The sequence below is a fragment of the Syngnathoides biaculeatus genome, chromosome 2 (genome assembly GCF_019802595.1).
Source record: "Syngnathoides biaculeatus isolate LvHL_M chromosome 2, ASM1980259v1, whole genome shotgun sequence".
In the NCBI taxonomy this organism is placed as follows: domain Eukaryota; kingdom Metazoa; phylum Chordata; class Actinopteri; order Syngnathiformes; family Syngnathidae; genus Syngnathoides; species Syngnathoides biaculeatus.
The window spans coordinates 3,767,428-3,790,331 of record NC_084641.1 but is presented as its reverse complement, the minus strand read 5'-3'; the positions used below and the strand labels follow the sequence as shown (position 1 = coordinate 3,790,331).

Sequence of the window (22,904 nt, the reverse complement as noted above, 5' to 3'; positions counted from 1 at the left end):
TTCAAATGCTAACAAGCTAGCATTTGGTACCTGCTTGGAGAAAGAGTCGTCAATTTCTCCTGTGTCTTCGGAACCCTGCGGACCTGAATAGCCTTGACCCTGTGGCTGACGCTCGTCAAAGGAGTACTGGTACACATACAGCAGGATGATGGAACATATAAATGTGTGCACATTTGTGTGTTTGCACTGATGTGTGCATCTACCTGCATCCTCATGTTGGACAAAATGATGCGACGCGTCATCCGGCTCTCCGAGGCTGAGCTACGGAGTCTCTGGAAGTTCTTGTTCATACGGTACTGCCGGAACGCCGTCTGAATGGTCTTGGCTGCCCGCCGAGACACAAACTGGCCGCCGTACTTCCTCTCCAGCATCTCCACCTGAGCACAGAGTGGACGATCAGAAGCCTTTCCAACGGACTGGACCCAAAGGTGTGTCACCTTCTTGTCCTGGAGGTCCGTGGAGAGCTCATAGCTGTCAGAAAGGGCCTTGCAGCGTTTGCTCTCCTCCTCCTCTTGCTTACGTAGTGCCAGACTGGCAGGCTGCTGGCGACTCCGCTGTGCCCACGCCAAGCTTGCCGCGCTGGGTGTAGAGATGGGTGAACTGTCCTGTTTTTTAAAAACACCTGCCTGATTAGTCTTGACACCTTCCTGAGAAATTATATGCCTAGCTAAAATCTTACGTGTAAATACCCAAGTGTAGTGTAACCTCGATTTAAATGACTAATTGGGGGTGGGAGGGGTCAGTTCCAGACAATTGTCTGTTAAATTGTAGCATCTGAGATTTTTTCGTGATAAAGGGCTAAACATATAAACCTTTTTCGTGGCCCAAAACACCCACTACAGTACAAATAAACGTAACTAAAAAAGCTTGAAAATATATGAAGAATGTTCTAGTTTATCCAAACTTACTGGACTGGTGCATGGGGTGAGGTGGGGGGGTTGCTAATGATGTCCAGCTGGTAGAACAATGTTATGGAGGTGAGTCAAGGGTCGCGTTCATGAGCCGTGAGGTCTGCATGTTTCCTTTTCTTCACCTCCGTTACAATTCAATTTCACAGAGAAGGGCCCGATACACTTGCTACAGTAGTAAATGTTCCAAAGATGGACTCCCCAACGGAAGCGCTCTCCAGCATTCCCTCCAAGTATTCCCAAATGGGTGGGTATTCGCTGAACTGCTGTTTGGTGCACAGGCACAAACAACTGTCAAATCCTGTCCCCCAACCCGAAGGGGGAGGGAGGCTATTCTCTTGTCCACCGGGGTGAACCCCAATGTACAAGCGCCGAGCAATATGGGGGCAATAAATATACCCGTAACTGCTCAACACCTTTCACCTTGTGCAACTCCAGAGTGGAAGAGAGTCAAACCCCTCTCGAGAGGAATGGTACCAAAGCCCAAGTGGTGTGTGAAGGTGAGCCCGACTATCTAGTGGGAACTCCTTGACCTCACACATCATCTCACGCTCCTTCCTTGCCCGGGAAGTGACAGTTAATGCCCCGAGAGCCAGCTTGTGTAGCCAGGGATTGGACCACCAAGGTCCTCGTCTTCGTTCACCACCCAGTTTACACTGAACCCATTCCATATGGCCCCTCCCACAGGTGGTGAGCTCGTGGAAAGGGGGACCCATGTTACCCTTTTGCAATTTCCCTGCCCGGGGCTCATGGGGGCAGCCCCGGCCACCAGACAGTCGCTTTCGACCTCCGCTTCCGGAACTGGCTCCAGAGGGGGGCCACACTGAATGGAAAATTGTTTCCTGTGTTTTTATTCATCACCGAAGTCTTCTGAGCTGTACTTTGCCTGGTCCCTCACCTAGGACCCATTTATCATTGTCCCAGGGGCATAAAGCCCCAGACTACTGAGCTCCTAAGAGCATTGTGACACAAAAAGCCTTCCACCATGATGTGTCTCAAGGAGTTAGTTTTACGATGAAGAAGTAAAGGTTGACAAATGGAGCCAAAATATTAAAAATCAATGTGTTGCTAATTGGCGTGTGTGTGTACTACCTGTGTGTGGGAGGCTCCCAGGGGCCCACTGGAGGTGCTGGTACTGGAGGCGTAAGGGTGACCGAACAATGAATCTGGAAAAGGGAGCGCCTCTGTACACCGTGGCTCACCTTCCACGCTGAGGACAAAACACAGGTGCACTTAATGGAACACGAGCAGCTCAAGAGTTGCCATCGTTAGTGTGTCCTTATCATCATCATCATCATCATCAAAGAAACCCGTGAAGATGGAACAGAAGCAAACGTGGGCGCTGCCAAGCTCACGCACACACAAACGCGCACAAGGACACACACACAGTGTTGACTAATGCTGAGCAGTATGGGGGTGTCTGCACTGCGCGTGTGTGTCTCCTTGTGTCTTTCACATGACCTCAAACACATTTTTACAGTGTGACACAAGCATACATAATATGTCGACAATGCCAACATTATGACATCCAGCAACAGTGTGATTGACGACCATAGTGGACGACTATAGCTGTAGACTAGACTAGGCCTGTAAATTGTCTTTGATGTACATCAGTCCACCGTTTTGATCTTTATAAAATCAGGTACATTAAGTTCACAGAAGACAAATTGATTTTGATGCCCAATGAAAATTAGTCTTTATTTCCAAAATTGTAAAGTTGAATTCTTTATAAAGATGATGGGTCAATTGAAGACTGTAAATTGTCTGATGTTTATGAAATCACATGTGTGAAAACGTCTGCTGGGTTTGTTGAAGAATCCTAAAGGCCTCTTTACACTTGTGCGTCTGGCAACCGCGCTGATACGACAGCGGCTCTACTGCGGGTAGTTTGCCTTTATACTCCAGCTCAACCCACGCGTGGAGTTTTGAAAATAAGATGCAGTTCTTCTTCAAGTGAGGGGTGTGTTCTACGACTGGTATTGGCTAGGACGACACAGCGTGGGGTTTCCTTAGCACATTTTGGTCGTTTCTGGTAGCTGTTTTTGCTTTCCTTTCCGGAACAACGATTGAAGCAACAATGGCAACTGTGGAACTGGGTCTGCTTGAAAAAATAAACCTAAATGACCAGATGATACATTTCATTATGCTGGGGAAAAAAAAAGAAAAAAAATATATATAGAAGGCGGTGGTGTTGGTGGTATCTGAAGCTGAGGAACGGTGAGTACGTCATCACAGTATGTGGCTAAATCGGCTATGCAGACGTGCTGCGTGGGGCAATGCGTAGATCACGTGATGCAATGCGGGGATTGTCGACCACGGCAGTTGAAAGTGGCCTCTCTTGTTACTTAGAATCAGAATGCTCTTTATTTGCCAAGTACAGTATGTCGAACGCACACAAGGAATTTTACAAAAAAAAAAAAAAACTCATACAATAGGTTCTTTGAAGTATTATGTATATTATGCATAAAGTTATACATATCAATAAACATACCAGCGAGCCCCCTGCTCGTGTGCCCGGTGGGCTCGCCACGCTCTACATTCTGACACAACGGGGACTCTGGCGAATGTGTGTCAGTGAGCCACCACTTTGTTAGCGCAGCGAGTGTGTGTGTGTGTGTGTGTGTGTGCGCAAACCAAATGGCATCGGACCCGGAGGTCTTCTTCCGCTTTCCCTCCCTGCAGATGGTCCACAGAAGCACTCCTCCCTCCTGTGTTCTTACGATAAACTGTTGTTGCGTGTGTGGCCTGCAAGGGTGTGTGAGGGTAGAAGTGGTGCTAGGCTAACATTGTGCGAGTTTGAACAATAAACGAGGAGGTTGCACAACAAGACTTTGTGCCTATGGTTTCCTGTGCTTAAGTAAGGTAATAGCAAGCTTCCCTAACTTCAGCTGTCACGTAGCAGACTAAGTTCTTCTTTGCTTCCGCAATGACCTCAAGCCTCGGAAATCGCTTGACAAAATGTCCTGCACGGGGGCTGCGTTATCTCCAGAACTCTTGCTGCCTGAGTCTCACACAGTCAAAAGCCTGGCATCATCCCCTCTCAAGCCTTCACTGGTTCTCCATAAAGTTCCTAATGTTCCTCAAAATTGACCACTGACCAATTCTATTGCAGGTTCTAGTGGTTAACAAGAATGTTCTGATTGTTCACTACAAGATCTTAAACATAGGCATTGAGATGGTTCTAGAGGTTCTTTGGATCTATGTGTTCTACAGCAGGTTCTAGTGGTGATCAAAGAGGCCTTAGCAGTCCACTACAAGGTTCTGAACATGGGACTCAAGAAGGTCCGAGAGGATCTGAGGACCTAGATTAGAATGATGTTTGACAGCAGGTGTTAGTGGTGATTGATCAAGGAAGTCTCAGAATTCCACTCCAAGGTTGTGAACATGGGAGGTTCGAGAATTGCATGACAAGATTCAGATTCTGATTTATTTGTCATTGCAACAAGTCCAAGGAAAAAATAAGGTGTAGACTAACTAATAATAAAGATATAAAAACTTAAGCGTTTCTTAGTTGATGTGTGGTAGCACGGTGGACCAGCTGGTAAAGCATCGGCCTCACAGTTCTGAGGTTCCCGGTTCAATCCCGGACCCGCCTGTGTGGAGTTTGCATGTTTTCCCCGTGCCTCCGTGGGTTTCCTTCGGGCACTCCGGTTTCCTCCCACATCCCAAAAACATGCAACATTATTTGGACACTTTAAATTGCCCCTAGGTGTGATTGTGACTGTTGTCTGTCTCCATGTGCCCTGCGATTGGCTGGCAACCAGTTCAGGGTGCACCCTGCCTCCAGCCCATTGACAGCTGGGATAGCCTCCAGCACTTTCCGTGACTCTCGTGAGGATAAGCGGCAAAGAAAATGGATGGATGGATAGTCTATTTGTCCTGATTTTAATGGTCCTATATCGTCTGCCTGATGGCAGTAGCACAAAGAGGGAGTGGCCTGGGTCCGGTGCTATCCATGGCGGAGCAGTAAAAAGGCACAAGCAGGGCATCTGGCTGATGTTGTTCTTCCCGAGGATTCTCAAAGTGGACTTTTTTTTTCTCGTGCTTTCTGAGCCACTTGTACAGTGTTCTTATTTCAGTTCAGCTTCTCTTCGATGTGGACTCCCAGGGAGCAGAGGTCATTGACCCTTTCCACAAAGGCCCTCGTGATGAAAGGTGCTGAGTGGCAAGGTATTGAACAAGTCCATTAAGAAGGTCCTAGAAGCTCTCGAGGTCTGGATTAGAATGTTCTACAGCAGTTGCTAATGGTGATTAAATAGGTTCCAGAATTCCACTACAAGATCGCGAAAATATACCCGCGTATTTAGAGGCTTCTAGAGGTTCTACAGCAGGTTCTAGTGATGATCAGGGAGGTTCTGCTTGTTCATTACAACTACACTACACACACTCACACACGTAATTGAAAAATATATATGCATCTTTAACATTATTGTTGTTATTGTAACGTTTGTGAGTACAGTGAAAATCCTTATTTGTTTTCTTCACGTTTTGTTTTACATTTGACCAGGCGGCTCTTTGCTCTGTGCTATAAATAAATCTTCCCTGTCGTCTGTTGCGGGCGGGACCGTCGCCAGGCCCCCACCTGCCACCGCATCATTGGCTGCTGGGTTCTGGAAGCGTGAAAGAGGCGGAGACAAAGTAGGAGGTGTGGAATAAGGTGTGCAGAGAAGAACCAGCGGGAGTCGGGATGCAGAGGAAGGGACACGGATTGTTGAAAAGGAAGGAGACAGTGTACGTGCTTTTTTTTTAAACAACAAGTACAATTTTGTCTTTAACTGTCTAAACATACAAGTTGTTGTAACAATCCAGGACAATGTAGTCATCTAGAAACGAAACAGGATAAAAGAAAATTTAGTCAGCAAACATCTCTTGTGTCCACCCGCACACACGCACGTCCACAAGCATCTTGCCCCAGGCGAGTGTGTGATTTTCAGAGATACAAAATTTATGCAGCAAGAGTGTGATGACACAAAGTGACGAGATTTCAAGCACCGCCCAACACGTTTAGCGCCTTCAGTCATCCTCCACCAAGCTAGGAGCTAAAAACAGTCGCAACGAGACACGAGGTAGAGACCGGTAGGCAACTCGCCAGATTGTCTCCCACCAAAGGGGACTGTCTGACATATGATTGACTGATTGTACAGACGTGACGAAACAGACATGGTTGCAGGAATATGGCTAAAGGAGCACGAGTGGACCGATGGGACTAAATGAGCAAGGTTGGACCAGCATTCCTAAAAGGACATGAATTGACTAAATTGACATCATCGTAACAACTTGACGAAATACACGAGTACCAACATGACTGAACATACATGATGGTACAAGAGTGATTAAATGGGCAAGATGATAGAAAGGTCACTGAATACATTTGATAACACGTACCACCCTGACTAAAACGGAATGAGTATACGAATTTGGTGGAAACTTTGATTGGCAGGTTGAATCTGTAGTACACAGTAGTGATGAAACACCATAAAAGTATAAACAAATGCTCAATTTCACTATAGCCACACTATTTTGATCTTTCTTTGTAAAAAGTGCATTTTTGTTGTCACTTTTTTAATTACACATAATGCTGTTTTGCTAGCATGTTAGTGCGCAATGCATTGTAGGTCATCCCGACGTGTGCTGCCATAAATTGCTCATGGATGTTAAGAAGTGTCTCACTAAAGGATTTACAATCCATCCATTCATTCAACCATTTTCTGAGCTGCTTTTCCTCAGAAGTTTTGTGGGAGTACTGGAGTACTGCTATCTTCGGGCAGGAGGCGGGGTTCACCCCGAACTGGTTGCCAGACAATCGCAGGGCACATAGAGACAAACAACCATTCGCACTCACAATCACACCTAGGGGCGATTTAGGGTCTCAAAATAATGCATGTTTTTGGGATGCGGGAGGAAACTGGAGTCCTCACTCACGCAGGCTCAGGGAGAACATGCAAACTCCATACAGGCGGGGCCGGGATTTGAACCCCGGTCATCAGAACTGTGAGGGCAACGCCCTAACCAGACGCACCACTGTGCCGCCTTAAGGATTTACAATATTTACCTTAAATATTTACAATGAAAAGTTAGAACTTTCAACCTTATTGTAGTCCGTCCTTTGACCTGGTTTAGCGCCGTCCACGCCTGACGTCTCATGAGTAAGGGCTTCTCCCTGCCTTCAATCACCCAGATGTTTACGAGTTAAACAGTCCCGTAAACATCCCATTTTTTTCTTGCCCTTCACATCAAAATTATGTTGGAGAGAGCAATGGTGTGTGTGTGTTTGTATACCTCCAATGTCAATCCCCCACTTACTATCCCGTTTTCGTAAACGTTTCACACACACATACACAGTTGCCTTCATCTATCTATCTATCTATCTATCTATCTATCTATCTATCTATCTATCTATCTATCTATCTATCTATCTATCTATCTATCTATCTATCTATCTATCTATCTATCTATCTATATCTATCTATCTATCTATCTATCTATCTATCTATCTATCTATCTATCTATCTATCTATCTATCTATATCTATCTATCTATCTATCTATCTATCTATCTATCTATCTATCTATCTATCTATCTATCAGTTAACAGTCTTTAGAGAAGTGTATATTGGGAATTACTGCGCTTGTCTATGTTTAGGTACTTACAGTACTGTGTTGTCAAGTCAATTCTGCACTAAGTTCCTCCTTTAACACTAATATTTAAGTTATTGGGTTGTGTTGATGTAACGTGTATAAGGTACATTAGCAAGTAATGGGTACAGTTCCACAATTTGTTTTGGGGGGGGGGGGGTTGGTCAGTGATACTCCTCCCACTTGGCAGCTGCTGTTCTGAGAATTGCCGCAACAAAACCAACGCCAGACTTTGATGCACTGGCAAAAAAAACAAAACAAAACAAAACAAAACAAAACAAAAAAAAACAGTGATCAACAAAACATCACATTTCCCACCATAAGTAAATCTACGTATTAACTGTATCATGCATTTTTTTGTTGCTATTTATTTTTCATATGTACGCATCTGCCTAACGTCAATGTGGCACCCGAGCCAAAAAGTTTGCCCCCCGATCTTAGATCCTTCCATCAATCAGAAAGCACACATGACAACACATGAAAACAAACACAACAGGTTTGTCTGTAATGGCGTACTACTCCACTTTGAATATCTTTCTGCTTTGTCACTATCCTTGCTCATCTAACAGACGCACACACACTGAGCACCTGCTTTGTGGGGGTGTTTGAAGACCACAAAATACTGCAGAATACAAAACACACACACATACACACAGAGAGTTCTCCCCACGCTGCAGCAAAACTGGTCATCGTGTATCTGGGATCTGACGTAACAATCCTCCATCATCCACCCACAATCCTCCGTTGTGCGGGTGCGCGCACACACGAACATGCATATTCTCAGATAGTGCATAATGAAGCGTCGTTAGCATTTTGCCGCATCATTCCAAGCAACGCGGATGGAAAGCAAAAGTGGAGTGAGGGGACAGTGACAGATGTTGTTTTTGTCTTGTAAGATGATGGTGATTACTAAAAATGGCCCGGCTGTACCACTGTGACTAAAGAGCGAGATTCTACCGCTTTGACTAAATGGGCATGATGTCACCAAACATGACTAAAAAGGCATGATGCGATCTAATAGATCTAATGGGCACATTTGTACCACCATGACGGCATGATGGCACCGTCTTAAGAAAATAGAATGCAGTCGACATGATGTTCCAAACAGAACTTTGTATGCTGTTTCTAACTTGATGCCAACGTGGCAAAAGGATGACACGGGACATTCCAGATTCTTCTGTCAGCAGGCAAAACTGAAGCTGAAAGTGAAACGTTTAAAACGATTAAAAGGTTATTTAAAGGTAATGACAGAAATCAGAAAGTGATTGAAGACGGCAGCAGTAAGCGGGACTTGGGGGTCCTTTCTGGGCGGAGACGTTATGACGGAGGATTTAATCAAGGGTCACGTTGATGCACAACAGCAAAACATTCATGTAGTGCTGTCAGTCAAACAGCTGAAACTCATCAGCCATCACGGAGGACGCATCACTCATCTTTAACTGGCCACAAATGAAAAAAAAAAAAGATTTTTGACAGGATGGTAGAATCGCTCTCTGAGTGTTCCTAACCCAGGGCAAGACAACAAAACTGCATTGCCTACTTACAGATGTGTTTGGATATTTGACGGAGGGGCCGCGGGCACAGAATGGCAGCCACGTTTCTGTCAAAGCCCCCTGAGGGGCAGCTGTGGCTACACACGTGGCTTACCACCACCCGGTGCAAATAAATACATCCATCCGTGAAATCGTGGAAGCGTCTTCGAGTGAAAAGACATGCATAATAAGTGTCATACATAACTATTATTGTTATTATTAGTAACTCCTGTTTGCACGCCAGTATAGTACAGTATACACACTGTATTTTGGCTCCATTGCTTCATTCATTAACAACCACAAATACATATTCCCAGATTAAAATATCAGCACAGGATTAATCCTGCTTGTTTATTGATACCCACGCCACTCTGGCGGCTTCAGTCTGTCCCAAAAAGTGGCAGTGATGTTTTTATAAACATCGGACAGGTTTATCTTTAATCAACCTAATGCACGTTTTCCACAAAAGTCTATAACAGAGTAGTTAATATTCAAATTCTGTACGACTGATCATTCCTGTTTGTAGCGTCCACGCCACCACGAGCCGAGTCCATCCAAGAAAAGCGCCAGCTGGGATCGGGGCTGGAATCCACATGGTGGTTGCTAGGCAACAGGCTCACTGCTGACTCAACGGCTTCAACGGCGCTTCCCAAACAGGCGGCGTGACTCGAGTGTCTTCGTGAACGCCCACCATGCCAGTCCTCCACCTTTCTCTCATTTTTTCTTTCCCCACCCTGCACATTATCCTCACAGATCCACAGCAACGGGATGGCATGGTAGCTCTTCTTGGGGATGTGAGAGCAGTTTTAGTATATGGACAAGCGCCACATGCTTCTTGTATGCATGAAACACAACTTTCATTTCATCAGCTCACTGCACTCAACGCAGCTAGGAATATGCCAACCCTACCCGAACCACATAAAGCCCAACTTTTCTTAAGATAAGACTAGGAAAAGTTGACCTTGTAACTGTCTATGGTCTGGAAAAATATTCATGTCAAAACTGTTGTCATTGCTTTTGCAAGTCACAAGTCTGGAGTCCTGACATCCAAGTTTTGAGTCAATTCATCAATTCACAAGTCGAAAACAGGCAAGTGTTTGAAATTAGACAAGCGACTTTGACCCAAGACTTGAGCCAGTCTCAATTTCAAGTCGCATTTAAGTCGTAAATCCAAACCTTTGTACTAAACTTCCAGTCCCAAGTCCTTGTCTTTGAAACTCAAGTCTGGGGCTTCTAATTTGACTCGGGACTTGCGTTTCTTGACTTCAAATCGCAGGTAAGTCATAACTGCACAATTTTTAGACTCAAAGTCAAGTTGCGAGTCCCACATTTTGAAACAGGACTTGGACTTGATTCGGGACTTGCCAGCCTCAACTTGGGATTTGACTCCAAAGGGGAGGGCAAAGACTCGAGACTGACTCGTGACTTCCAAAACGATGACTTGGTCCCATCTCTTATTACGAAAGATGTATTTTCGAAAACCAAAAATGCTAAATGTAACAAAATATACATACTGATCAATTTTTTAAATTGGCGCAACTTGTGTTTGTGTGAGAGCACACAGTATGATCCCATGGACTTGGTAAATACCTGATTGGCTCCGAAAATATCATTTGCATACATTATTAGCTGTCAATGTACACACTACCAATGGTTCAAATAGTTCCCATGAACATTGTTCCAAATTAATACGAGCACCCTGAGCCATACGATCAAAACAACAATCCGAGAGAGTCTGATTTTATATTTTAAAAAAGAAGATTTCTGAAGACAGAAAGGTGCCAGGTGAAAACAATACAAAGCAATTGCATCATTTCGTTTTTTTTGGTGACGACTGACAAAAGAGCCAAAACCCCAATCTGAATCCCTAACCCTAGTTTTGAAACCTTGACCCTGTTTCAAAAGCCTAATTTGAAACCTTAATCCTGCTTGGAAACCCTCATTAAAAATGACCAAAATAAATACATACATAGATTCAAATGAGGGTTTCAAAGTAGGGGAAGAGTTTCAAAACGAGGTGAGAGTTTAAAAGCAGGGTTTCAAAACAAGGTGAGCGTTTCAAATTAGGGTTTTAAGAGTTTTATGGTATGAGAACAGGATTAAGGTTTCAAGTTAGGGTTTTAAGAGACTTTTAATTTGAAATAAGGGTTTCATAACACGATTAGGGTTATGAATCAGGGTTTCAAAAACCGGTTTACAGTTTCAAATGAGGGTTTCAAAACGGGGATGGCCTTCAAACTTCATCTTCGGTCACCCGTGAGGGCCAATGACGAGAATTCACGCCTTGCGCGATCGAAGTACAACTCGAGGTGAAAGTTCAATTCTCGGTATCGGTAGCCAGAGTTAATGAAAAGTTCCCTGCGATAGTGACCGTCATTTTGACCACCATCTTACTGCTCAACGACTCCAGGAGGTCGCCGGTGACGCAGTGTCGTGCACATTTGCGGCCGGAGTCGGAAGAGCGACTTGGCGAAGAAGCAAATTTGCGCGTGAACTTGCGCTTATTTACGCTTATTTCGTACACCTTTGTATGTTATCACATCACACTATTGACGTGCGGTGCGAACCCAGTAAAATAGTTCGATTACACGTCGAAACTTGGAATTGCAAAAGCAAAAGACGTCTGACTCGAGCAGTCATGATGAGTTTGCAGGCCAACCAGCAAGAAGGTCGAGAGACGCTCAAAGATGGCGAGAGAGCCCGAGCGTGCACGGCTGCCGTGCGCACGTCAGTCAGCTCGTCACCGGTCAAGTGTGACACGCACGCGAAGGGCGCGCACGCACGCGCCTGCCAGTGCGCCGAGGCGAGGCCGAAAGGGCGCCGTCGGCCCTCGATCGCGCGCGCCCAACACAGCTCGTGACAGCACGACGGCGTCTTACCAGTACAGGAGCTTGTTGTGCGGAATAGCGGGCGTTTTGTCCGACGCGCAGTTGATGCACCACATTGTTGTGCTGTGCCTTGCTCGTCAGCGCCAGTGCTGCGCCGAGCGAGCGAGCGAGCGAGCGGAGGATGACGAGGGAGGGGAGGAGGAGGAAGGAGGGAGAGGAGGAGGCGGAAAGATGCGCGCCTTCCTCTCCTCCACATCCTCCTCGTCGTCCTCATCATGAATTCCAGATTGTTGTCAGTGATCGGGGAGTAGCCAATTAATTACACGGAACCACACGATGTAGTATAATTGCAAAATGGATCAATTGGAATATACGACATTAGCGGAAGAAAATGTGTGGTTATCGATGAAAAATTGCCACAAAAGCTCAGATTTTTTGTTTTTTTGGTCCCTCTTTCGAAAGTTGGCACTTGCATTAGTGCTCTTTGGTCATGTGGCATTTTTGCAAAGTACAAACGTGACATATTTTTCCAAGTAAGATTTCCAAGCGCCACCTGGTGGTGTAACTAATTAGTGTCCGAGATTTTTTTTTAAAGGTTCAACTCATAGTTAAACCTTTGAAGAAAAAAAAGAATATTTGACTTTTGAACATTTTCATCTTTTGAATTTTGTACATTTTGTGGAACATTTATCTGCTTTGTCTTAAGAAGTGAAACTGCGCCAACATGGTATCACGTTTTCCGTGTTGAAAACATAATGGAACAAATACCTTTTTATTGTATATTTACACTTCATCTTATTTAGTTATCAGTTCATTATTTGTGTCAAGAACTAATATGTGGTAAATTCCAAAACTGTAGTACATTTCATAACACTGATTAGTCTTGCTTTTCTCTTATTTGTGGTTCCATAAATTAACTTTGTGGCTTTTTTTGGGTGTAGACCCTATCCTCGTTATCGGTTAAACGAGTCATATCGCAGTCTAAAAATGAAAAAGTGTCATAGACTTGTCTTCATAAGAAATAAGCACAGCCATCGGTGTCAAGGAAGTATGTTGAAATGACACAGCTATAAAAAGTGCAAAGGAGGAGCTAAGTTTCACCTGTATTGTGACTGGAAGTACAGGAGAGTCTGCAGCACATACATCTCCACGTGCACGTTTGACGTATTTTGTCAAATCAAATCATTTTTTTAAGGATGACAAAAAGGTCGCTGGTGAGGTGAAGCCCAGCCAGTTGCGACAAGAAAATACGTTTTTGGGAGGTGGGAAGAAGCCGAAATATTTGCAAAAAAGCCACGCCAGCACGAGGAGAATATGCCAACGGTTACCCTAACCCTAACCCTAACCTAACCCTAACCCACACACCCACACACACACCCACACACACACACACACACACACACACACACACACACACACACACCACACACACCACACACACACACACACACACACACACACACACACACACACACACACACACCCACACACACACACACACACAGATTGACAGCAGGAAGCCTACATCGCCATAACAACCCTTCATTTGACTCCTGCGACCAACCCTCCTCCCTTCTGTCCCTCCCCATTGCGTTGCATGGCAACTGCAGCCAAGCAACGTCCATCCTTACCGCCCTCTCTCTCTCTCTCTCTCTCTCTCTCTCTTTCTCTCTTTCTCGCCGTCTCCACTTTTCTATCGTCCTTTCTTTCCCTCTCACGGCCAAAGTTGAATTCTGGGATTGTGGGGGATGGATTGTTGAGGAAAAAAAGAGGAGAGGTGCAAAATATGGAAGAAAAGAGGAGATGACCAAAAGGGTGACAGTAAGGTGCAGAAATCGGGAGGCGTAAGAGAAACGAAGGACACACAAGGGATGAGGAGGCTGCAAAGGTGGGAGGAAAAGAGAAGGGAAGGAAATGAGGAGGGAGGAAAGAAGGAGAGAGGGGAAAAAACTAACATTCCTGAATGCAACACGAGTCAGCATCCTGAGCCTCTTGAGGCCTGGAATGACCTCTGACCTGGAGAGGCCCCATGAGGGGGATGTATGTGAATGTCTGCCTGCTTGTGTGTGTGTTTTTGTGCACGTGTACTTCAGGTGTGTGTTTGTCTCCATGTGTCACGCTGACTTTGTGTGTGTTTGTTTGTATGTCTGTCAGTGGGTGTTTGTGTGCCTTGTGTGTTATTGTGGTCGCATGTGTATCTATGAGTGTTTGTATCTGTGTGTGTTTGTGGGTATGTTTGAGATTGCATGATTTTCTTGTTCGTACGTCTGCATGTTTGTGTGTGTCCATGTGTGGTGAAAGAAGCCAGCGGCGTGTCCTTCATCATGTGTATATAACTTTTAGCATAGGTCTCTGCGCATTTTGATTGGCACGCGTTCCGACTGGTCTGCGCCATGTTCAGTGATCTGCAGTGTATAATTGACTGGACGCTGCAGCTGATGTTCATTCAGCTTTTTAAAAGTTTTACTCCACGACGACTCCTCGAAATCGCACCTTTGGTTAAGTTAAATCCGTTCCCTACGCTCTTTGAATGCGATGCAAGTGTGACAGGCCTATCGAGACTCCTCGACTAGGCGAAACTGTCATAAGAAAAGTCTCAAGGTCGTAAACAAAACAAACAACAACAAAATACAAGGAAACAGTATGCAGCGCCGCCATAATAACTGAGTTGAAGTCGTATGTCAAATGACAAAATAATAAAATTAGTTCCCATCATGACAAAAAAAAAACATGTCAAAAATGTTTGTCATTTTTTTTTAGAAGTAAAATATATTCTATTGTACTGTCCTTTATTAAAATAAATAAATAACAAAAAACCCATACTATTATAACCAGGCCCAGGCATACTTGAGCAGGCATCATTTGACAGCACATCATTTTTATTTCATTTGATTATTTGTCATCATTATTTATTATGCTCCTGACTGAGAAATTGCTCCATAGCATCTTTCACGACTAAATGCCATGCAAAAAACACACAGATAAAGTAGTGGCGTATTGCTAACAGTGCACTCATTTGTGTGTGCTTGTGTGTCGGTACTCAACTGTAATGAAAGCACACAAATGTCTAACTATGTGCACACACACACACACACACACACACACACACCACACACACACACACACACCACACACACACACACACACACACACACACGCAATCTTCCATCAACTGCACAAAAAGTGTCACTCGTGAAGCACAAGAAGCAAAAGGCTCCATTAACAATAATATACAAATCAACACAAAATAAAAACATGACATAAATGAAGTCATTTTAGTGTACTCATGAAACTACTTGCAAATTGAACATTTGTATGACTTTTTCTCCTTTACTTTTTTTTTTTTACATTAATACAATTTCGCGGCAGCTGGCCTCACAGTTCTGAGGACCCGGGTTCGATCCCGGACCCGCCTGTGTGGAGTTTGCATGTTCTTCCCGTGCCTGCGTGGGTTTTCACCGGGCGCTCTGGTTTCCTCCCACATCCCAAAAACGTCCAACAATAATTGGACATTCTAAATTGCCCCAAGGTGTGATTGTGAGTGCAACTGTTTTCTGTCTCCATGTGCCCTGCAATTGGCTGGCAACCACTTCAGGGTGTACCCTGCCTCCTGCCTGTTGACAGCTGGGATATGCTCCAGCACTCCCTGTGACCCTTTTCAGGATAAGCGGCAAAGAAAATGGATAGATGGAAAATACAATTCCACTTTCTCAATGGTTGGCGGTATATTTAGTTGTTTGGCTGTGGTTACTGTGAACGTCACTGATGCGCAAACTACGTAAATTACACTGCCTAACAATAAGGTTCTACACATCCTCCACATGCAAAATTACTTGATGTTTAGCACACTTAAATTATAAAGATTAATGTATTTTCCTAAATGTTGAATAACTGTGGCCATTTATACAAAGTCTCCGTTTAAACAGCTTGTGTACAACTTGGCCATCAAGCGGCAGTAAAATACAGCAAGATCCAAATGAAGAAGAGTTTCAAAACTACTTTAAGTCACCCAGTAAGCTGGAATATAGTCTTAATGTAAATATTTCACAGTGGAATAAATAATATACTGAACGCCTGAGAGTACTGCTGTGTCGGTCTAGATGAGTTGTTTCCCTGTTTGTGTTCAAATAGCCATTCCTTTAAGGTTACAACAGCAATGCTATACTGTACTACTACTGTATATTAGCCTGCCTATGGCATATTGCATTGTTTGTTACCACAGAGCTAAAGCAGACTTAAGGCAATACGATGTAGTTGTTTTAAATACATGACGCGTGAAGGTCATTGTTTTATGTTGCTTCCGTGCGTTTTTCGAAGGAGGATGTCATAAATGAGGAAGACTTCTCTTGAGGGAGGGTAACACCCCTCCCCCATAAATCAAAAGGCTGAATATCATATATCAAAAGCTATCTCTCTCTGAATCAAAGCACCAATAAAAGGTGCCGATCGGCGTGCCAGAGGAGCACAGTCGAGCTGTCAGCCGAGATGCGCACAGTCAGCAATTCCGCACTCAAATCAATGCACCTTCCAAACAGCTACAGCATTATTGGCGCCATCCAAAAAGTGAAGGAGTGGCATCTACCGACATCTTGCCATTATCGGATGTGCTCATATGATCAAGTGTTCAGCACCACCAGGGTTTGACTACATGCTCCTCCCAAATTAGATGGCGATGGGGAAAAAAGGTTTTCTTTCTTGTTCAATGCAAAAATCCCAAATCCTTTTTTTTGGTATCTAAAACCTATAAATTTAAGCATCTTTCATCAAGTGAAAACATCTTACTTTAATTGCATACAAGTTCCTCTGGCAGAGTTTTTTCAATTAAAAAAAAAAAAAACAAACATTTTTTCCTCGAAAATAAATTTGAAAAATCTGCCAGTGCAGCTGGTATGAACTGACTTTAATAGTTATTTCATTTTGACACTTTTGGTCACCATCCACACACTTTACATTAGCACATGCATATTGGGTCTGGTGACTGTGACGTTCACAGTCACCAAACCCAGACAACTAAATGCAAGGCCTATCTGCTTGAGTGGGGTGAACCACACCCCACGGCAACATGGTGTGAACGGGTGATTTCCTGGTTTAACCACTTGCACCGTTCCCGACACTGACTGTGATGTTATTAACTACAGTGCTGTTGTTTGTAGAAAATTAAGCTAAACATTGCTCTTTACTTGCATCTGTTCCTGTCAATATTGTTAAGCATGTGTGCATCAGCTCTCCTTTGGGCTAAGATTTGTGTTTGTGGATTTAGTTCGTAAAACTGAACAAAGCTTGTGTTTTAAACACTGGCTTTTCGAGCATGTATTTCACATTCTCAAGTAATTTGGTGATTTAGCAAAACTATGAGTTTAGATGGATCAGTAAGATTTCTTATATGGCACAGAATATTTGATGTCATGTGAGTCACTGGTGTCACATTAAAATAATAAAGCCAAAAAAGGTAACTACATATGTATTAGACAACTCTGTGATGAACTGAATCCACAATAAGTGAACCGCAATATAGGGAGGGTTTACTGTTCTTGCACAGTGAGTCATATGAGCAACAGTAAAAGCAACATTTAGTAGTACTGTATTTGCAGCATTGTATATAGTGCTTGGCAGTCAATTTGCAATTTGAGTTGCAGTTAATCAGAAAAAAGATGTTGTTGAGCGATGAGAAATTAATTCACAAAAAAAAAAATGCTCTCATTCAGTTATGCTAACGTTCTAAAAATAGCCAATACACGTCAGCTGCGTGCTGCATCAATTATTGAGTGGAGTGCACTTGAGTGTCTTCGTGCGTCGCTTCACTTTGGTAGCCTTATTTTATCCTTTTTCACGGTGACAACAAAATGTCAAAACACAAATAAAAAGTTAGCCATGCTTACACTGCAGCAGCTAAGATATAATTTGATGTCTATGACCAGTAGTGGCTAAGGTAGTAGGTGATATCTGTTATCATTAGCAGAAGAATTAGCATTTGACTTCATTTGACATCACAAAGTTACAATTAGTCATCATTTATCTACAGTAGAAAAGTTAGCATTTGACATTGTTAGCATTTTACATTATTAGCAGCATTAGCAAAGTTAGCAACTGGGAGCCGTAATCATACAACCCTTATCCAAACATCCATCACCAGACACAAAGATAGCAAGCAAAATGATAAAATACTAATTGAAAGCTAGCTGCATCGTTAGGAGCAGCACCAATGTTAGCATTTCATGTTTGTTAACAGCACTAGCAAATTTATCATTCAACATCTGTGAGCTGAAGTAGCAAACTTTGGTGGAGTGATATGTGAATATGCAAATAAAAACAATAACTACAAATGCATTTGCAGTAGCTTGCTTTGCCGAAAGCATTTTTTTTCCACAGGGGACTTCCATTCCAACACATCCATTACTACAATATATCATCAGTATTGTGCGGTGACCTCCGCTATTCTGTAATGCACACACGCCCTGACTCGCACGTGCGCTCACCCTAGCGTGCACACTCACGCGTACACGAGCATAAATACACGCACACTTAAAATATACACGCTGATGACACTCACGCGCACACGTGTAAGTAAACGCTAATTAGATACGCGCTCACCTGCACACGCGCATATGTACAAGCGCACCCACTTGGTGCAATGTCAGACCCCGCAGAAGGGCTTGACACGCACGCACGCGCACACAAACACAAAGAGATGCTGAGCAGCGTCTTACCTCCGTGTAGACAATGGAGACACTTTCCACACGCACACACCTGTATTTGTGTCTCCTCCTCTTACTCTCACATCTCCCTTTGCCCTTCTCTCTCTCTCTCTCTCTCTCTCTCTCTCTCTCTCTCTCTCACACGCACACTCTTTTTCTCTCTGTCGCTCCCTCTCTTTATGTTCCTTGCTTTGTCTGTCGCTCGGCCACACCCCCAACTCCTATGCTGTCCCTTCTCTCTCTCTCTCTCTCTCTCTCTCTCTCTCTCTCTCTCTCTCTTCCTTCCAGTTTGATGCGTCTTCTCTTCCTCATTCCCTTCCCTACTCCCTTCACCTCCTCCGACTCGCCCTCCCTGAAGCCCCCGCTCCCATCCCATCAGCCCCTGACACGCAACATGCTTGCATTGCTGACAGCCAGCCAGCCACGTGTCTGATTTTCATTTTTCTACTGTCCGCCACGCTAGTGATGCCCAACCACCGGGCCCTGGACCGGTACCGGTCTGTAGACCATTTTTTATCCGGGCCGCAAAGAATGAATAATAAATGATGAAATTGTCGCCCCCCCCCCCCACGGGTCTCTTATTTTGAAAAACAACCACTTCCGCCCTCGCCTCATTTCACTGCTTGGGTCTTTAGCGCGTCTTTCTCTTCCAGCTGCAATACAAGCTAGCCCTCGTTAAATGAACCAGAAACAGTTCAGTGGTTAGTTTATTTGGAGAGGGTAAACAAGACAACGATGAGACAACAGAGCCACCGTACAGACTGCCTGCAAAAATAAAGCTCCATTTAACAGAAAAAAACCAATATTCCCATCTGTGTTAGTGGTTCATCGCAACAGGTGATTCACAAGCCCTACACCCACTCTTTGTAATATGCGGTGACCGACTTGCTAATTGAAGCAATGAAACCAACAAAAAACTGCGAGGGAGACAAAGCACCCAGCCTCGAAAGAAAAGCGCTTAGAATATTTTGGAAGAAGAAAACAGAAACATGAAGGACAGACAGAAATTGAAGCCCACCACTTGAACACATATCTCCACGATAAAAGCATTATTCCTGGTCGTGGATAGCATTGCAAGAGCTAAGAGGCTCTCTACTATTGGGGTTTGATTTGATTTTTGCCTGCAACAAAGGACATTTGCAGCAAACTTTTTGGAGAGGCTGCAGTGAAAGTGGGTGAAAACATCCCGCTTTTGGCGACCACGAAAGGAAGACTAAACGAAATACGGGTCATGCACCTGACGTCACCGTTTTCACGGCGCCATATTGCCGGTCAAACAGAGCTGCTCTGCACTGTGGGAGCTGCTGAACCAGAGCAGATTTTTCAAATTGCCCGAGACCTGTTGTGCTGTTGGTTGTCACAACAGACAAGACAGGTATTCAAAGAGATCATTCTATGGAATACCATCTGAAAAGACCAGAACAGATCGATGGTTTTCGGCAATTACACATGATGGATGGTGCCCAACCAAAATACACACACACCTGTGGAGCCATCGCTTCACTTCAGGTAGGAATTATTCTTAATTTCAAATTACCAAGAAGTATTTATAATGCCAAGTTGACTCATTTGAGAACAATGCGTATTTTGAAAAAAAAAAAAAAAATAAACCCGTCTGTCGTAGAGAGGTTTAGAGGTGTGTGTGTGTGTGTGTGTGGCCGCAATACACTTACGTGTCCGGAGGAGACTACTCCCTGTCCTAAATGTTTTTCCCAATCATAGTTAATGAATGCGAGTTTGTGTAAAATCAGGGGTCATATATTTAAATATTGGTATTTGTATTGAAAAAATCTGAGTGGGTCCATCACTATGTGGGATTTATTCCTGACTGAGAACAGATCCAGCAATGGAGTATTTGTATGCGTCCAGACTTTTATACACTTTTGAACTTTTCTGTGTAAATCTCAATGATTACATGTGTAGATCCAGTTGTCCAAGACAAGCGGAAGCCAATCAAGTCGTATAGTCCACTTTCTTATCGGCGAAAACATCGACTTCGGCATTAAATATGGATCCTCTATGCCAAGTGTCTCTTGTTATTCCACGTACCTTCGTTTATTATCACCTTCTAAATGTTTGACACTATCGGACAAAACTCTAGGTATCGTGCTAACAGACATATTGTCGTTTCGTCTCAACGGACTTAGCACTGAACAATGGTTTGTTTGACTGGCAATATGGCTTGTCACGTGATTTCGGTGACGTAGGTGCACGAGCACATCGAGGCAGAGTTTAACGCAGAACGGCTATGCATTATGGTAAGTTGAATTTTTCATGCATTTTACATTCATTTTTAAGACAATCGTGTGGATTTATTTTTTCTGTGTGTATATATATATGACAGCCTGTCCTCTGACCCACCACATCGTCTTATGTGGCCCGCAAAAAGCAGATCATATGTGGCACTTTCCATGATTCTAACAAAAATACCAACATTTAAAATGATCTTCACTTAAAATTATGTGTAGATGTTGCAAGTTTTTTTTTAGCATTAGCAATATTCAAGCAAATAAAACAATTTTTACTAACTTATGATTTAAAAACTATTCATCCATCAGTTTGTTGGTTGATTAGGACAACGGGTCATACCTGTGTAAGGGGGACCAAGATCCAGAGGAACGCAGACAAAATGGAAGGCAAAGCTGGCAGATGCCTGAAATGCAAAACATGCCAGGAATCGGCACTCGGAAGTTCGCGTTCACAAACGGAGGCAAGAATCTTCTGATGCCCTCCGAGCAGATCCCGGGAGATGCCAAGAAATGTCAGCTGTCCACGCGCAACATTGTGGAGCGACTCGTGTTAGAGGCGACTGGAATGCGCAGATGCCCCCCACCCGCGTAAAAGCGTGTGTGTGTGTGGGGGGGGTAATAGTGAAAATGTGCCCCTATGTGACGTCACAATCCAGCAACATTGAGAAAGGCCCAGTCACAAACAGATTTTTGTTTTTCCAACTTGATAAAAAGTCATCTCCCAAGGATTACATTTTTTAAAGAAAGATAAAAGATATGTTGTTATAGTTATCATCTTAAAACAATAAAGATGTATTTTTTTCAGGAAAAAAAACAGTTTTGTTGCAAAAATGTCATAATGTTACAAAAATCAATTTTGTATTCAAAACTTTTTTTTTTTATCTCCGGAATCATCGCTCTCTTCCATCCCAAAAAAATGCATATTCTCTTTGGCTAAAAAGTCATAAGTTCATTCACCTTTTTTTAAAAATAGAAAAGTTATCATCTGATGACAACAAAGTAAATTTTTGTAATAGTAGTATTTTTTTTCAGAAAAAAGGTCTCAAAAAAGATTACAATGTAACTATCAATAATCCATTTCTCAAATCAGTTGTTAAAAACTAATAAAAATAGACTAATACGAGAATTATTGTCTTTAAAAATGTTCCGCATTTTTGCATTCGTTTTTTTCTTCCTTCGTTTGAATGATCAGCCAACCTGCTTAAATGGCACACAATCACCCATCATGCCTCGCTCAGTGCTGCTGTTCTGGTTAGCGACAGAATTAAGGCTGCAAATTGTGAAGAGAGACTGAGTGAAGACAAGCTTTTGTAGTCCTGTTCTTTGGGGAATTTCCTGTCCCAGGCGGTATTTCATAATCCAGGTTTCCTAATCCACGCCAGTACTTCCTGTTCTGAAAAATACTTGCAAATCCACTGTGTGTTTTCCAGATGTTTGAACCATTTCCTGTCCGTGGTGGTACTCCCTAAACCAGCTGCTTCTGTTCCATGTACTACTTTATGCACATTGTGGTACACTTCCTGTTACAATTTGTAGTTTTTCCTCCTATAGTTCATCAAATCTAGGTGTTACTACTTGTTCCAAGTTGAATTTCCAAGTCCATGTGGTACTACTGGTGAATTTTGCTGGGACTTCCTAACGCAGGTGGTACTTGCTGTTTCAAGCTGTTCCTGACGGCACATATTCATACAAATGCTACTTCAGATCCAGTAGCTTCCTCTTGGCGGTACTTTTTCCTCGTGGTTTGACTTCATTGTCCAGATGGCACTTCCTGCTTCTGACGGTCCTCATGTTCATGGTGGCTCTTCCATCTTTACTTGCTGCTCATGACGGACTGGGGTAGGTTTTGCGCCGAGGTGGTTTTGATGTAAGAATATGTGACTCGGTTCCTTCTTCAGACTGGGAAATCTCTTCCTCTTCCTGCTGTCACTCACCAAACTCGCTAAGACTTTAATCCAATTAACCGCCGGCACACCTCCTTCCCGTCAATAGATTTAGATTGAGATTGAATCTAGGCGGTACTTCCTGTTTCAGACGGTTACCTTCTCCACGAGGTA

General features: G+C 43.6%; 1 protein-coding gene across 2 annotated transcripts in view; it reads right to left on the bottom strand.

Moving 5' to 3' along the window:
* The window catches only part of LOC133504655 (IQ motif and SEC7 domain-containing protein 1-like), a 64,150-nt gene that overhangs the window by 15,381 nt on the left and 25,865 nt on the right, over window positions 1–22,904 (bottom strand). Inside the window, exons 1-5 of one of the 2 annotated variants that reach the window (XM_061827148.1) lie at window positions 18,611–18,799; window positions 2,001–2,118; window positions 438–605; window positions 204–377; window positions 31–126 (exon numbers count right to left, since the gene is read on the bottom strand). In XM_061827148.1, coding sequence (XP_061683132.1) covers window positions 31–126; window positions 204–371 — 264 coding nt within the window. In that variant the 5' untranslated portion in view covers window positions 372–377; window positions 438–605; window positions 2,001–2,118; window positions 18,611–18,799. Of the gene's footprint in view, window positions 1–30; window positions 127–203; window positions 378–437; window positions 606–2,000; window positions 2,119–18,610; window positions 18,800–22,904 lie in introns of those variants that run through there. The other variant, XM_061827140.1, reaches the window with a different exon arrangement.